We start from the raw sequence: 15,123 nt of genomic DNA on the forward strand, positions 1-15,123 counted from the left end.
GAAGGTCGGAATGTGAACGCAGTAGTAGCAGAGTCAGAACATCTAGACACAAGCTGTCCCAAGGCATGAGATGCATCACTAGTGAGAAGAGAAAAGCCTCTAAGGTGCCTCATAGGGGTCATACTGCCTCGAAGTCCGACAGCGAAAGCGTCGACTTTCATTTCTGAAGACTCCCGTTACTGGAGACTTTGACGAGGGTCTGAAGAGGAAGCTCCGACCTTGGAAATGGTGCGAAGGAGAGATGGACATGTTGAAGTGGATAAGGACATCATCTCAGCTTGTCGTACTCTTTCCCTCTACAGGTTCTCTATACGTACCCAAGTACCTTTATCTGAGATGCCAGGCAGGTACGGAGTAGGTACAATTGGAGGTTCGTGAATCAAGATACCTTTTGTCTGGGTTCGGTCCCTCAGTGCCTCAGCTAATACTTTTTAAGCAGATACTTTGCTGTGGAGGAATTAAGCGTGCTCCGTTTCGATCTTGCTGCAGCCCCTTGTCCTGCGCACTGGTCAATCATCGACCATCGAATGGGGGGTGGTATTGGGTATGCCTGCCCCGAGTGCTAGTCTACCTCGTGCAATGAAAGTCGAACGATTTCTGATATTTGGCCGACATTCAGGGCAATGCGAAATAGGAACATACCGTAAGGTGTTGGAGAGCCGTCTAAGGTCAACGTTCACTAATACTCCCGTCCTCGTGACGACTTCAGCACAAGCCCTCCACTCCAATTAAACCCTATCGCCGATACGGAATGTCAATGCGGAATTTCCTTCCTATCAGTTCGGAGCTTCTACGACCGCAAAGCTATGATATTTGACTGAATGGAACAGAATAGCTCAAGGTTTTGATGGCTTGACGGCTTGCGCGGTTGGCTAAGGTAGTCTGGCAGCGTCACGTAATTGCGCCGTTGAGCTATAGCTTGAGAGCCTTTACCTTGTGTGGTGATAGAGCCCGGACTGGTCCCCGAGCCACGAATCTTCACTCGCCGGGGCCAGTTCCGCAGTACAGCAAGTGGCTTCTGCTGGGGTCAAGGCACAAAGCACAAGCCAGGGCTCAAATGTGAGGTAGCCATGTGCAGATACGCCGCTGTTGATCATTCACTGATCGTGTGGCTTGAAAAATTCATGTTAGTGTATGGAGTAGTGGTCTGCGGCACCTGATTATCCGCAGTGATCTTCAGGACCTGTGGATACCGGAATCCTAGTAGGTAGTTAGGTAGTCACGTAGTGTAGCGATACAGTACTGCTAGTCTGCTGCAGTAACGTGGAGCTTTGCAAATGAAGAGCTTGGGATACCATCGACCTACAGGCTACAGTACTGTTGTTGATGTTGACCTGGATAGATGAATGGAAGGGTCATGCAGATTCCAGATATGGTCGAACCCTGAGATGAAGAGATCAAAGAAATGGAATGAGTGCCAAGGACTTTTGCTAGACTTTGAGTCTGGGCCTGTTCCTGACTTGTTGACCTGTTTCCCGGGACTCCTGAACGTGGAGGTCTCAGAATTGTCATCTTGGCATGTGTGGCTTCCATTCCCATCCACGCCGTCTTCTTTGTGTTGCCAGGACCCTTCCACCTTCGTGCTTTCCACGCGGAACAATAACAATGCGAGCAAGCTACCTTACGCTTGGGACCCCAAGTCAAGACACCCTCCACAGCCCAGGCCAGACCTTCTCCAAGTAAGGCTCAGGTACCTCAGTGCCGTGGCACCTTGCCTACTGCTTAGACTGGTGGTCGTGAATCCGCAGAGCTAGACAGCCTTTGACTCTCCACATGGCGTCTCTTACATCAGCAACAATAATCAAGCCCCCAGTACCCTCCCCATTACCTCAATGTGCAAATCGTCTACTGCGTTTCGACTACCAGCCGTGCCAGCCGCATCGTCCTTTCCCAAAACAAGCTGGGGAAGGGGCTTGGAGGGGTAGGTACACGACCTCCTGAGGTACCTTCGAAGGGAACATCTTAGCTAAGGTACGGTGGGTCCTTCCAACTGGGCTCAGGTCTGCCCTGCTCTGCTAGCGTCTGCCCTCCACACTCCCGCTCCCACTTCCACTCCCACCACTTCGTCGCTGTCGTGCAGACAGAGTGACAGACAAACACAGACACCCCGACCCTCACAAACCTCCACCAAAATCCTTCTCTCCTATCAACGCTCAGATATTATCACGATCTACCTGTTCCATCCCCATCCGGTCCTCTTCTCCAACTTGTCTTGTCAACCCCGAATTTCGACCGCTCCAGACGATCCGCCACTCTGATGAAATCGGTACGCCTCATCCTCACCCTCGTTGGTTCAGGCCCAAGCCGTTCTTCAGACTCCAGACATCAGACTTCAGCCTTCAGGACGTCTGTTCTTTCTTGCAGCTTTCCTGCTCGGAGATTCATCTCTCCAAGTGCTGGCAACATTGGCCCGTCGTGACCATAAACAGCGCTCTAGGAGGACTGAAGCTACCCCATCCCTGATTTGACGGAATGACGTCCTCTACACCACCTGAACCCCCCAGCCCTCAGGAAGATCACCCTTGGGTTCCATCTCGAATTCAGATGTTCCATCTCAGCAATGCTGGATTCGAATACACATGTCGAAAGAAGAACCAAGCAACCATGTACGGGGTTTCTCAGATGCTACACTTCGAGGTCGCAACGTGCCTCAATGTGCTAGGTGGTCCCCACGATCCAACTTCGGCCAAACCAAACAGCCAGCTCAAGATGATTTGCCTCGACCTACGCCTGTCCGTACGCCCCATTCCGTTGGCGCCGCTGAAACCCGAGCTAGTGGCTCTTTAGAGGCTTCGTACTTTTCCCCCCGTCGCCAGATATTGTCAGAGTTCAATTCAAGTCTTGTCCAAACAAGAAGTGCTGGCTACAGGGGTCGCAATCGGGGCGCCATCCCGTACAGATCCGGTCGTCGTCGACGAGAATCCACCACACTTGATTGTGAATCTGCAGCAGGCGAGGCACCAGGGCTGCAGGGTGGTCTGGGCCAGCCCGAACAAACACGGATCAAGGCCAAACCGATGCAGGCTTGCAGTGCTGGCTCCTGGTCCGTCTCCGGGATCCCTTGGCCGCTGCCGCCCTGCTGTGGCCGTTCCTGGTGGAACCCACGGCCGACCAGGTAGGCCATGGCAGGTTGACGGCGGCCTTCTTTGGCACTTTGCTGAGATGCAACACAAGCAACGGTGTACGCAGTACTCCGTAGTCACTGACGTGACGAGGATGAGATTCCACCACATATCTGAGGCGCCAAATACGGTAGCACCGTAGTGTAGTAGGGTTACAGGGGATCAGCCGCAGGCGGCCAACCACCTTTCATGATCCCTCTTGGAATGCCTCTCTGCGGTGGACACACATGGCCGCAAGATCACCTGCTAATACGTCCTAGGATGGGATGGTGTTTGCGATATCGTCGATGCACCATTCATAGAACGGCGAGTGCCTATCCCGTTCCTTCGCCAAACGTTGGTGTTCTTTCTAGCTCGCTGCTGGAATGCGGCTGTAATACTCATACCGAGCCGATGGCCAAGAATATGTCTGGATAGACCACGGCATGCCACCAAATGCAACGGCGAACCTCTGGATTCTACACACGTTTGGCACCCGGAACGTTTATTCCCCGCCCGCGCCTCAACGACATATCCCACACCACGAAGAAGCGCACAGTCGAACTCGGTCTCTCTGGCTTTAATTCTATACCCATGTCTTTACAGACTCGACAGAAATTGGTCAATGTCAACGGCTCACCAGAATATCATGGCATCCTCGTACAAAAGTATTTTGGTCTGGGCACGGCGCATAGGTACCCACTCGCACCGGGAGAGTCTCGGAAGTTGCCTCTGGTTGCGGATCCACTGGGCTTCCGGCTCTCCCACTTGATCCCCCCGATTCATCCCTGATTAGGCGCATGCCCCATGGCCACCCCTTGGACTTCTTGGCCCACATTTTGGCGTCGATGCCCAGTGCCCCCCGGCTCCCACCCACTTTGTGGTGGTGGAGGCATCCACATCTGTTCGCACTGCCATCGTGGGTCTTGGGCTGGGATGGCACTGGAGAACCTTTCATCTGCAGCGGTCACCACCAAAAATCAAGGGGCAGCCCTAGCTAGCTATCTAGAGTGCTAGACCAGAGTCGGCGAGAAGTCAACGATTGAAGACTGGTCGTATAGACGCGAGGATCAATTTGGGTCTGCTCATGGCCGAAGAGGCGAGTGGAGGACCAACTGCTGACCGAACGCGGTCCGACAAGTGTGCTTACGAGGATCGCAAACAGCTCAATGATATCAACTGTCTCTCACTGTGGACGTTGAGTCGAATGGACTTCGGTCGATGTGTTCGTCGTCTACAGGGAATCATGGTTCCGATCATACAACTAGACGTGTTTGTCGTTGGGCCGCTGAATGTAACGTCCAGGCCGACTCCAGGGACTTGACGGTGGAAGTCTATTTCTCGGGTATCACAATGTTGGTGGGCGTGTCTTTACTATGGAAGAGACAAGCTGGGTAGTGCCTTTCTTTTTTTGTTGCCGCGCGCCCTTCATATCTGGCAAAAAAATGTCTGACCTTGATATGGAACTTCGGTCTATCTCCCACTTTTGTCCAGTTCACCCTCCCGGAGCTTCCAAACCCTCCTCTTTCCATACAGGCATATGAAGATATGAGACACCTGAGTCGGGTTGCAGGGACTGGGCTTGTTGAAGCTGGCAGAGCAGGCGTTGTGTGGTTTGTAAGTGAAGCTCAATTCTGGCGGTATGGTATTTGCATCATCTTAGATGCTGTTGTATTTCGACGAAGTTGGCTCTGACTTTGCAGTTGTGTCTGTTTATGCAGCCTCTCTATCCGGACCTCGAAGGATTTTATAAAGCCCCACGCCCACTCTCAATTGGGTTGGGGCGAGTACTGATACCTTCTCTACTCTGTACAGCATGACGGATATCTCCTGCGCGCTTGAAAAGCTTGGCAGATCTTGGAGACATCGCCCGCGCATCTTTACACACGTCACACTTTTGCAGTTTATTGTTCTCGGTTGTACTAGCTCGCCTTTTCGACTTGGTCCAAACGACACTTGTCACCGAGTCTCAGTGTCAAAACTTCCCACGGTCAAAGCCACAGCCACCTCAAGCCTCTAGTGCTGGTACATGGCAAAGTATCCGTACTCTCCACTCTGCAATTCCACAGCAACACCTGGGCAGCCCGACAAGCCACAAGAAGGCGAGAAACCTATCAATCAACCTGGTATACGACGTACGACAGACTAGTCACCTATACGCATATTCATCCCGCGTTGATAGTTACCAGAAAGAGGTTTGATTCGTACAGATACATAGTCTGCGGCTGGATTACCTTATTGTGTACATAAGGTTTCTGGGCATCTGGTCCCTCATCTGGCAATCACGAGACGAGGCAAGAGAGTCCACATTCAAACCTGGAGAGAGAGACACAGCCCCACCGTGGAGGACGACGGGGATCGCTATTCTTTCCTTGGGCCGTGCCTGAGAGCGAGACCCCATTGTTGGAACAGTCAGCAGCGCTGTGAGCATTCTGTCAGCATCAACAAGCAACAGGCCCAAGAGACATCCCCTGACCAGATTCCAGAAGGAGCAACAACAGCAGAACCTTATTTGCCAGCGAATTGGATAGACGGGGAAAGCCTCGGTTGAAAACGCCACCAAAGTACTATCGTATGCGAAATACCTAGGTTAGAAGAGGGTAAGAGAGAGAAAGTCCAGAGGTGAGTGAGTGCGGAACTTACCGAGCCTACAGAGAGCACCTTGGCTGCATTGAGTGTGCACCTCGCACAACCAAATATCTACATACATACCTACCTTACCTTATGGATAGATACTAAGGAAAGCGCAGGCGTAAACGCAGAAGCATAAGCAAAAGCAAAAGCGGACGCAGAAGCAGACGCAGACGACAGACGCACATCTCAAGTGACCTCGACGACCGTCACAGCGTCACCCGCCTAACTCCCCCCGGCCGTGTTCCACCGAAGCATCCACGCACCCACGGCACCCCACAATTTGACCGCCGAAAACGCTTCCGATCCCCCCCTCCCCCCTGCAAGTTGAGGTACGGTGCAGCGGTGCTGAGAAGTTCAAGAAAGAAGTGTGGGAGGAAAGAAAAAGGTCTCCAACTCTTCTCCCACCTGCACGCCGTGTACAAGTACTCCGTACCTACGCCCCCCGCGCCTGGCAGTGGACTACAAGTACACGCCTGCAACCTGCAACTCCACAGCTGCGCCCACTTGGATTGGTGCATCCGCGGCCCTTCCAAGCAATCACAGGTCGCCGATTACCACACCCCCCCTTTTACCTTATACATCCTTCTATTCTCTGTGCGACGCCCCCCCTCCCCCTCCCCGGCAGGCCGTCCCTCCCCAACCCCAGTTTTTGCTGCACGAACAAGCCGGCGACATTCCCCATCACCCATCTTTCTCCTCTCTGAGCAGTGAGCATCACAAATCTGCTCCGCTGCTTTGGTTTGGTTTGGTTTTTTTTGCCCTTGACCACCCAGACCTGGACCTTACCTTGACCTTGACCTAGACCTAGACCCAGTCTTGCGCCCCTCTGTGTCTCTGGTAGGAGGTTTTATTTTGTTTTATTTTTTTATTCTCTATTTGCTGCTCGATGAGTGGCCGAGTCAGAGTTCCTCTTCTCCGACAAATCTCGACCGGACGCCTCTTCTCCTCTCCGCCCCCCGCCCACCCATCCAGTCCCGGTTCTTTCTTAACTTTGTGCTACTGTCGCCAGCTTTGTGGAACATTCCCCTTCTTATTCTCTCGAGAACACTAGACGGCACGACAACAACTTCATCACCAACGGCCAAGACGTGCGCACGCGACCTGATTGATTATTTCTCGGCCTCGACATCAATACCAGCCATCTTCACCGAGTCTTTCCGCCGCCGCCTGGTGTTTCTTCCTTGCGACCACTGTGACCCTCTTCCCCCACTGCTCCAACTCACACTTACACCGGTGACCGCGGTCCAAAGGCATAAACAGGGACAGGGACGAACGCCGTCCTCAGCGCCGGCGTTGTGCGGGGAGCCAGCTTGCCAGCTCGCTCGGCACCGTCTTCTTCCACTGTCGCCTCTCCGTTGATCATTCCCTTGATTCGTGCATGACAAAGGACAATGTCATCTAGCCTGCAGCAGCTCCAAAGCCAACAACTCAGAGCTGTCAGTCTCGAATATTCGCAGCAGCACCCTCATGCCCACGCTCTCGACTCGCCCGGCGCTCATTCTCATATAACCACTTCCTCAGCCTCCCACCAACCCTTCTCCTCCGGAACCCCAAATGACGGTATGCGGTCCAACAGCGCCAACCACAGCGTCGTCGATGCCTCCCATTTTGCCGACGACTTTTCTTTCCCTCCGAACCCGCTGGACGACCAGAGCGCAATGATGTTCCTCGGCGAACCAGATCACGCTGCCGACATGTTCCCGACCTCGCATCGCCCCTCCGTCTCTTCCATCGGTGGTCGCCAAAACTCAATAACGGTCATGCCTGTCGGTTTTGCGCAGGCCATGAACCAGCGCCGCCACAGCATTATTACCTCGGAAGATGGCAGCCAGGACAGCGGCCACGCCGAGCACAATCCACTCGAGGATGCCGGTGCCGATGAGTTTGGCCTACCTACGCAAATCGCCGGCAACGGGTCTGACCTAGGCGGGAAATCCAAGGACGACAAGTCAGACCAGACGCCCGCATGGAGCGAGTTGAAGACCAAGGCCGGCAAAGAACGAAAGCGACTTCCTCTAGCGTGCATCGCATGCCGACGTAAAAAGATTCGATGTTCGGGAGAAAAGCCGGCGTGCAAGCATTGCCTTCGATCACGGATTCCCTGTGTGTACAAGGTGACAACCAGGAAAGCCGCGCCGAGGACCGACTACATGGCCATGTTGGACAAGCGACTGAAGCGCATGGAGGAGCGCATCATCAAAATTGTGCCGAAAAACGAACAAGACTCCAATGCGGCGTCGCTGACCCGCGCCGTGGTTAAACCGGCTATTCCGGGATCCCTCCCCGCAGCGAAAGCCAACTCCAAGAAGCGAGTTGCCGACGAAGCGTTTGGTCAGGATCTCGACCACTGGGCAAAAGCGCCCGCCAAGACAAGAATTGAAACGCCAAACAAGAACTTGTCGTTGCAAGCGCAGGAAGCAGAGGAGAACAAGCTCTTCCTGGAGGGGCTCGATGCACTTCCGTCCAAGGAAATCCAGGAACATTTAGCCGAGGTATTTTTTGAGAACATTTACGGCCAAGCATACCACCTGCTCCACAAGCCCAGCTACATGAGAAAACTCAGGTATGTGTCCTCTCGTGAGACTGCACTAATAATTCAAATGCTGACTTCGAACACGCAGAGCTGGCACGCTTCCGCCAGTGCTCATACTGTCCGTTTGCGCGATAGCCGCCCGCTTTTCCAGCCACCCGAAACTCAACAACTCATCACCAAACTTTCTCCGTGGCGAGGAGTGGGCGTCGCATGCGCGGGACATCTGCACCAGGCGATATGAGTGGCCCAACATCACGATACTGACATGTCTCCTTATCCTCGGCCTTCACGAGTTTGGTACGTGCCATGGCGGTAGGAGCTGGGCTTTGGGAGGCCAAGCAATCCGCATGGCCTTTGCTCTACAACTTCACAAAGACTTGGACCACGATCCCCTGAATCGCAGCGGGGCATCGCAGCTGAGTTTCATCGACCGTGAGATCCGGCGCCGGACAATGTGGGCATGTTTCCTCATGGACCGGTTCAACTCCTCCGGTACCGAACGACCTACCTTTGTGAGGGAAGAGACGATTGAAATTCCGCTACCGATCAAAGAAAAATACTTCCAACTCGATATGCCAGCCCCGACGGAAACCCTCAAGGGCAAGGTCCCTCATCCCGTGTCTGCTGAGGATGGCCAGATGGCCGATGCGAAGGAGAACATGGGCGTTGCCGCTCACATGATCAAGACCATCTCGCTCTGGGGTAGAGTCATCAACTATCTGAACCAAGGAGGAAAGGAGCTCGACCCCCATCCCATCTGGAGCCCCGAATCTGAATACACCAAGTTGCTGCAGCAGTCCGAAGATTTGCTCGACAACCTTCCAGAATTTCTTCGTTACTCCCCCGAGAACGTCGCGCTCCACGATACGGAAAAGATGGCGAACCAGTTCCTGTTCCTCCACATCGCGATGCAGCAAAACGTTCTCTTCCTCAACCGAGTTGCCGTTTCAACACCAAACAGCCCCGCTGCGCAAGGCGTTCCTCGGGAGTTTGTCGCCAAGGCAGGCGACAAGACGTTTGCAGCCGCCAACAGGATTTCCGAGGTTCTCAAAGACGCCGAGTCTCACATGGTGACTGCCCCCTTTGTCGGCTATTGCGCCTTTTCGTCTGGGACAATCCACATACTCGGCATCTTCTCGGGCAATCCTGCTGTCGAGGCAGCATCGAAACGAAACTTGGCGACAAATGTCAAGTTTCTGTCAAAGATGAAGAGGTATTGGGGCATGTTCCACTACATGTCTGAGAACCTCCGTGAGCAATACAGGACATACGCCGATGCCGCCAGACAAGGCAATTCGGCAAAGGAGACGTCAACGGCTTCCCCCATCTTTCAGTACGGCGACTGGTTCGACCGATACCCTCACGGCGTTTCACAATCCGACTTTTCCGACCCAGCATCTACGAAGAAGAAGGAGAAGGGCGACGACGCCGTGTTGGAGCAGAAACCAGAATTACACACCGTGGAGGAATACTTTACGAGTTTGTCGCCACCTCGCAGCACAGAAGGCAATTCGTCGAGGCCAAACCCGCTCAAGCGCAAGTCTTTCGTCGAAAAGAAACTCGGCACTCCGGGTATGAGAGCAGATGGAAGCCAACTGGAACCGCTTTCCACCGAGAACGTTGCTGCCACGGCGCAAGAGCAACTGAGCGCCCGCATGCAACAACAGAGAGGCATGCAGCAAGGCTCGCTCGGCGGCCAGACAAGCGGACCGACCAGTTTCAACCCCCTCACTGTGCCGCATTCGCAAGGCTCCAACTACCACGCCCTATCTCCCATCAGTCCCATCGCCGTCAGCCAGTACGGGCACCACCACCCGGGCACACCGTCATTCTTCTCTCCTGACTTGCTCAACATGTCGATGAATCAACAGAACGGCATCTTGCAGCCCCTGGACCGGCAGCTCGTGTTTGGCGGGTACTCCATGGAACAGGGCAACATGAGCCACTTTGACGGTATCGACTGGGACGGCATGCCGAGCAGCGCCCACAGCGCACCGGGAGCGCACAGAGACGGTGCCCGCTCGCGTCCCTCGCGCGGCGGTCCCAATGGCATGGGCGGGCCCGGCCACGGACACGGGGAGGGCATGGGGTTCGGAGGCCAGGAGGCGTCGACGGCGTGGTTCATGCCGTTTAACATGGAGCCGCCCGAGATCGGGCAGGACATGGGTATGAATATCGACGGGTTCGGCAACATGTTTGGCAGCGGGTTGCATCACGGAGCACGATGAGCTTTGTTGTAGGAGATGTCTGTCAACCCTCTGAAGCATTGTATTAACTTTGCACTGTACATCTTGTCTCGGAGAATTATCTTCTCCCATTTTCTTTTTCCAAAATTATGACGTATATGAAGGGAAAAAAAGACGGATGGGCATGGCATGGCACGGGAACATGGACGGGAGAAGGGGAGATAAAACCTCACGCGGTCTTAGCTAGCGATTGATTCTTGCACATTTCTTCTTGTGAGATACCACGACCGAAACTCTTAATGCAAAATATCAAAGAAAATATCTGCAAATTACAGTGTCCCCTCCCCAAACTAGATAACTTTTGGTGTGAAACTTACAACCGGGAGATCCAAATCTGTACATGGTATCGTTGTGGTCTAAATGAACTACTACTTTTTCTCTTTTCGGTACCCGAACGAAAGCCTTTTTTATGCAAACAACGACAAGAAAGTACTACCACAAGTTTCTTCCTCTCCTCTACTCCTCTACGGCGACACCCTCATCAGCCTTCTTCTTCCCCCTAGACCTCTTGCGCTTCTTCCCACCATCAAGCGCAGCGCCGCCATCCTCGACGTCCTCCTCATCCTTTCCGTCGTGCTGCTTCTCCTGCGCAGCAGCGCGCTTCGCACCCCTCTTGCGTCCCTTCTTCTCCTTGACCTCCACGTCCTCCAACCCGAACGTCGGCCCCGTCCTCTCAAACTCCTCCCCAAAGTGCTCCCGCCGCCACTGCCTGAGCCTCGCCTTCTTGCCCAGCCTCTTCTTGTCCTTGCGCTTCTTGTCCTGGTCGCGGAAGGTGGCGAGCTTCTTGAGGCCGGCGAAGCTGTTGAGCGCGGCGTCCGAGGGCGCGAGGAGGATGTCGCGGGCCGTCATGCCAAAGGCCTGCGGGGAGGTCTCGCGGTAGCGGAAGGCGGGGACCTCGTTGGCGGCCGCGGCTTCGGTGGCGGATTTGTGGAGGGAGGAGGAGCCGGGGATGTCGGCGGCGTCGAGGTCCATTTTGGCGTCGACGAGGGCTTCGAGTTTGGCGCGTTGGAGCTTTGCTGCTTTTTTGGCCGAGAGGCGGTCTTTTTTGGCGTCTTTTGTGGTTTTGCGCTTTTTGGAGGGGCGGGAGTCCGAGTCTGAGGCTGAGTCGTTATCTTCGCCAGCTGCTGCTGCTCCTTCGTCGTCGGAGAGTGTGATTTGCGGGTTTTCCGTGTCGTCCTTGAAGTCGGGGATGATGTCGTTGATGTCGATGTCGTCGTCCCACTTGGGCTTCCTAGGCTTATTCTTCTTCTTCGTCTTGCCGTCTTCCGCCGCATCCTCCTCGTCGTCCGACTCGGCGCCGCCCTCGACCTCGGCGTAGTACTCCTCACCGAACCGGCGCTTCATCTCGCTCTCCCACCGGTCGTCGTCCCACGCGTCGTTCAGGAAGCGCAGCCACTCGTCGTCCTTGAGCTCCTCGCCCCGCAGCCCGGCGGCGTGCTTGATCTTCTTGAGCTTCTCCTCGGCCTCCTCGAGCTTGAGCCTGCGCAGCCTGGCCTTCTCTTCTTTGCGCTCCGCCTTCTCGGCCTCCTTCTTCTCGCGCTCGGCGTCGCGCTGCTTGCGGCGCGACGTGGCGGCCTCTTTGCGGACGGAGCGGGCGCTGACAATCTCACGCGAGTACGTCTTGAGCGCGGCGTTCGATTTGGCGGGGTCCTCGAAGCGGAGGTTGTAGGCCTCCTCGAACTTGTCGTAGAGCTCGCCCTCGTCGCCCTCGCCCTCGTCCGAGTCGAAGGCCTTCCAGTTGTGTTCGCCGCCCTCGGTCCAGGCGCGGGCCGCCATGAAGTTTGACAAGAAGAGCTCCGGGTCGCGGTCGGCGTTCTTGATGTCGTCTTCGGTGATTTGCTTCTTGGTCTTCTTATTCACCTGCGCCGCGCGGGCCGGGTGCACGCCGTCGACGGCGGGGCCGTCTGCGATCTTGGCGACCTTTTGTCCCGGTTTTCGCTTGACAAAGTCCTCGCCCTCCTCGTCGTCGTCGGAGCCGCCGTCGGCCGCCTTATTGATCTCCGAGATGATGGACTTCTTGAGGGCGTCCTGCTCCTGGTTGTACGTCTGCGGCGGGGCGAGTGCGTCGTCGTCCTCGTCGTCCTCGGCGCCGACGCCGCCTGCGAGGATCTTTTCGCGGTGGTAGTCCTTCAGGAACATGGGCTTCTCCTTCTTCGTCTTGGAGGGCGTGGCCTCACCACCGGCGGCGCCGGCGGCGCCAGCGGCAGCCTCTGGGAAGAAGGAAAAGTTCTTGTCGAGCACGCGGGGGTCCTTGTTCTTGATCGCGCTGAGGGTGGCGGAGATCTGGGCGTCCAGGTCCTCGGTCGCGAGGAAGCCGTCTTCGTCTTCGGTCTCGTCTGAGGAGGACGAGTCGCCGTCAGAGTCGTCGTCTTCGGCCTGCTTGCCTTTGCCGGGCTTCTTGAACTTTTCCTCGACTGTGTGCAGCCACTTTGTTAGAATGCTTTCATAATATTATAGCGACAACAATCAATTGGGTTGAACCTACGTCTGTGCATCTCCTCGCGCTTCTTGTTGTGCTCGAAGCGCTTGGCGTACTCCTCGTTGACCTTCAGCGTCGGCGCCGCGATGTCTGCCCCTCCATCATCGCTGTCTGAGTCGCTGTCGTCCAACAGGTTGACCTTCTTGGGAGCCTTCTCCTTCTTGGTTTCCGGTGCCATCTTGACCAAGTTGCTTCCCCTCGTATAGGAAGTCTATGTGCAAAACACTTCGTCGCAAATGGGTAGGAAGCGAAATCTTGCAAGCCGCGGGATGAGACCCTTGAATCGAAGATCTCAAAGGTGGTCAAGCAACTTTTTTTTTTCTGCCGCTTAGCCCAGCAAGCTGCTGCAGGCTGTTTGAAGGACCCCTGCACAGGGTGGGAATCTTGGCGGGGCCCGCCCTTGGATGCGGACACCGGCGCATCGATTCTCCGCCGCCCCTCCAACTCAGGTCACTGCCAGGCCGGGCGTGCCAGTTGAAGCTGAAGGTGCGAGGGAGAGAGCATTGGCCAGCGGCGCCGGGGGGCGCTTCGTCATTGTTGCGCCTCACCACACCCGTCGTTTCAGTGGCCAAGCTGCTGTCCTACCTGTCCTACCTACCGCTACGAAAACCATCCAACCACCCACACACCCATCGCGAAGGCAGCAACTTACAACTTTCGTGCGTCCCTGAATCCATCCGAACCGAAACCTGGCATCATTTCCCAACGGCTCAAATCGCAACAACACCTTGAAGAAAAATAAAGCAACCGGCTGTCGTTATCGACCTGTATTACCGAGAACAAGATGGACGGATCCGGCGGTGCCCCAAAGCCGAGCAGCAGCGTCAAGCTGGTCCTGCTCGGTGAAGCTGCCGTAGGAAAGGTGCGGCCACCACCATCCGAACCCAACATCAGAGCTTCTTACTAAACAGTATCGCAGTCATCGCTTGTCTTGCGCTTCGTCAACAACGATTTCCAGGAAAATAAGGAGCCCACCATCGGAGGTACGAATCGCTGCCTTTTGCCATCGCAGACAAGACCAGTCCGTTTGAGAGCGAAAAAGAGCTAACCTGTCCACTCCTTTCGCCCCCTTGCAGCCGCCTTCTTAACACAAAAGTGCAACCTTCCGACCCGGACAATCAAGTTCGAGATCTGGGATACCGCCGGTCAGGAGCGCTTCGCCTCGCTGGCGCCCATGTACTATCGCAACGCCCAGGCCGCCCTCGTCGTCTACGACCTCACGAAGCCCACGTCACTCGTCAAGGCCAAGCACTGGGTGGCGGAACTCCAACGACAGGCCTCGCCGGGCATCGTCATCGCCCTCGTCGGCAACAAGCTCGATCTGACAAACGACGCCGAGACCGGATCCGCCGGCGACAACGAGGAGGCCGACGGAGAGGACTCTGGCGACGCTAGAAAGGTTTCGACGGAGGAGGCCAAGACGTATGCCGAGGAGGAGAGCCTGCTCTTCTTCGAGACCAGTGCCAAGACGGGCCACAACGTCACCGAGGTCTTCACGGCCATCGCCAACGCCATCCCCGAGACGTCGTTGAAGAGCGCGCGGGGTCCGGGCGCATCGCATGCCGTGAGCCGCGGCGCAGAGGACCAGCAACGGGTCAACCTCACGGGCTCGAGGGATGCGGCGGCGAAGGAGGGGTGTGCCTGTTAAAGTTGTAGAATGGGGAAATTGCGCGTTTGTGTAACATCTCGAGAAAGGATGATTATCGTTTTTTGCAAAGGAGGGATTCCTTTTTTTGGGCCGTTTTTCCAACCTCCCCCTTCATCATTTCGGAGTCGATCAGTTTTTATGCGCTGCATTTCTGCTATAGGGTTTCATTTATGGGAGCGTCCATCCGGCAGTAAATGGGAAGTTCATCATGAGTCGAAATTCAGACACTGTCGCTTTGCACCACTTTACATGCCGACTCCTCCGTCGTGGTGTACAATGGTCCTACTTGTGCTGGCAAAGTTCGCAGAAGAAGACATTGGGAAGGATTGCGGATGGGCAGGGAGCTGATGCTTCGTAGTGCGTCATGTAGACGGAATCTCATACATTCAGGAAGATTTACGGCACCCTTTGGTCGCTTTCAATGCTCCAAGGTGTTGATGATAATGACCAGGGATTTGCATCACCCCATGCTGCCATTCCCA

The 15,123-nt window shown here is 55.3% G+C and overlaps 3 protein-coding genes across 3 annotated transcripts; 2 read left to right on the forward strand and 1 right to left on the reverse strand.

Annotated features, from left to right (window-relative positions):
• Nucleotides 1–6,443: 6,443 nt before the first annotated feature.
• On the forward strand, nucleotides 6,444–10,660 carry HER10_EVM0004218 (fungal specific transcription factor domain-containing protein). The gene is made up of 2 exons (XM_035473870.1): nucleotides 6,444–8,298; nucleotides 8,357–10,660. Exons 1-2 carry the CDS (start codon nucleotides 7,127–7,129, stop codon nucleotides 10,494–10,496), a joined length of 3,312 nt encoding a protein of 1,103 aa, XP_035335917.1. The 5' UTR covers nucleotides 6,444–7,126; the 3' UTR covers nucleotides 10,497–10,660.
• A 187-nt stretch (nucleotides 10,661–10,847) lies between these two features.
• HER10_EVM0010614 (KRI1-like family protein) lies at nucleotides 10,848–13,282 on the reverse strand. Its single transcript, XM_035480067.1, has 2 exons — nucleotides 13,000–13,282; nucleotides 10,848–12,928 (listed from the first exon to the last, which is right to left on the reverse strand). The coding sequence occupies exons 1-2, from the start codon at nucleotides 13,169–13,171 to the stop codon at nucleotides 10,971–10,973; spliced, it is 2,130 nt and encodes a 709-aa protein (XP_035336497.1). The 5' UTR covers nucleotides 13,172–13,282; the 3' UTR covers nucleotides 10,848–10,970.
• A 266-nt stretch (nucleotides 13,283–13,548) lies between these two features.
• Nucleotides 13,549–15,046, forward strand: HER10_EVM0010530 (Ras family protein). Its single transcript, XM_035479987.1, has 3 exons — nucleotides 13,549–13,855; nucleotides 13,913–13,976; nucleotides 14,070–15,046. The coding sequence occupies exons 1-3, from the start codon at nucleotides 13,778–13,780 to the stop codon at nucleotides 14,639–14,641; spliced, it is 714 nt and encodes a 237-aa protein (XP_035336492.1). The 5' UTR covers nucleotides 13,549–13,777; the 3' UTR covers nucleotides 14,642–15,046.
• The last annotated feature ends 77 nt before the right edge of the window (nucleotides 15,047–15,123 follow it).

Source organism: Colletotrichum scovillei (assembly GCF_011075155.1).
Source record: "Colletotrichum scovillei strain TJNH1 chromosome Unknown Contig00003, whole genome shotgun sequence".
NCBI classification, from domain to species: domain Eukaryota; kingdom Fungi; phylum Ascomycota; class Sordariomycetes; order Glomerellales; family Glomerellaceae; genus Colletotrichum; species Colletotrichum scovillei.

What these genes read in the sequence shown, in the direction of transcription:
- HER10_EVM0004218 (XM_035473870.1), top strand. Translation starts at nt 7,127, where the DNA reads ATGTCATCTAGCCTGCAGCAGCTCCAAAGCCAACAACTCAGAGCTGTC. An exon ending in AGCTACATGAGAAAACTCAG is followed by an intron (nt 8,299 to 8,356) that starts GTATGTGTCCTC and finishes TCGAACACGCAG; the next exon opens with AGCTGGCACGCTTCCGCCAG.
- HER10_EVM0010614 (XM_035480067.1), bottom strand. Translation starts at nt 13,171, where the DNA reads ATGGCACCGGAAACCAAGAAGGAGAAGGCTCCCAAGAAGGTCAACCTG. An exon ending in GCGCGAGGAGATGCACAGAC is followed by an intron (nt 12,929 to 12,999) that starts GTAGGTTCAACC and finishes GGCTGCACACAG; the next exon opens with TCGAGGAAAAGTTCAAGAAG.
- HER10_EVM0010530 (XM_035479987.1), top strand. Translation starts at nt 13,778, where the DNA reads ATGGACGGATCCGGCGGTGCCCCAAAGCCGAGCAGCAGCGTCAAGCTG. An exon ending in GTGAAGCTGCCGTAGGAAAG is followed by an intron (nt 13,856 to 13,912) that starts GTGCGGCCACCA and finishes ACAGTATCGCAG; the next exon opens with TCATCGCTTGTCTTGCGCTT. An exon ending in TAAGGAGCCCACCATCGGAG is followed by an intron (nt 13,977 to 14,069) that starts GTACGAATCGCT and finishes GCCCCCTTGCAG; the next exon opens with CCGCCTTCTTAACACAAAAG.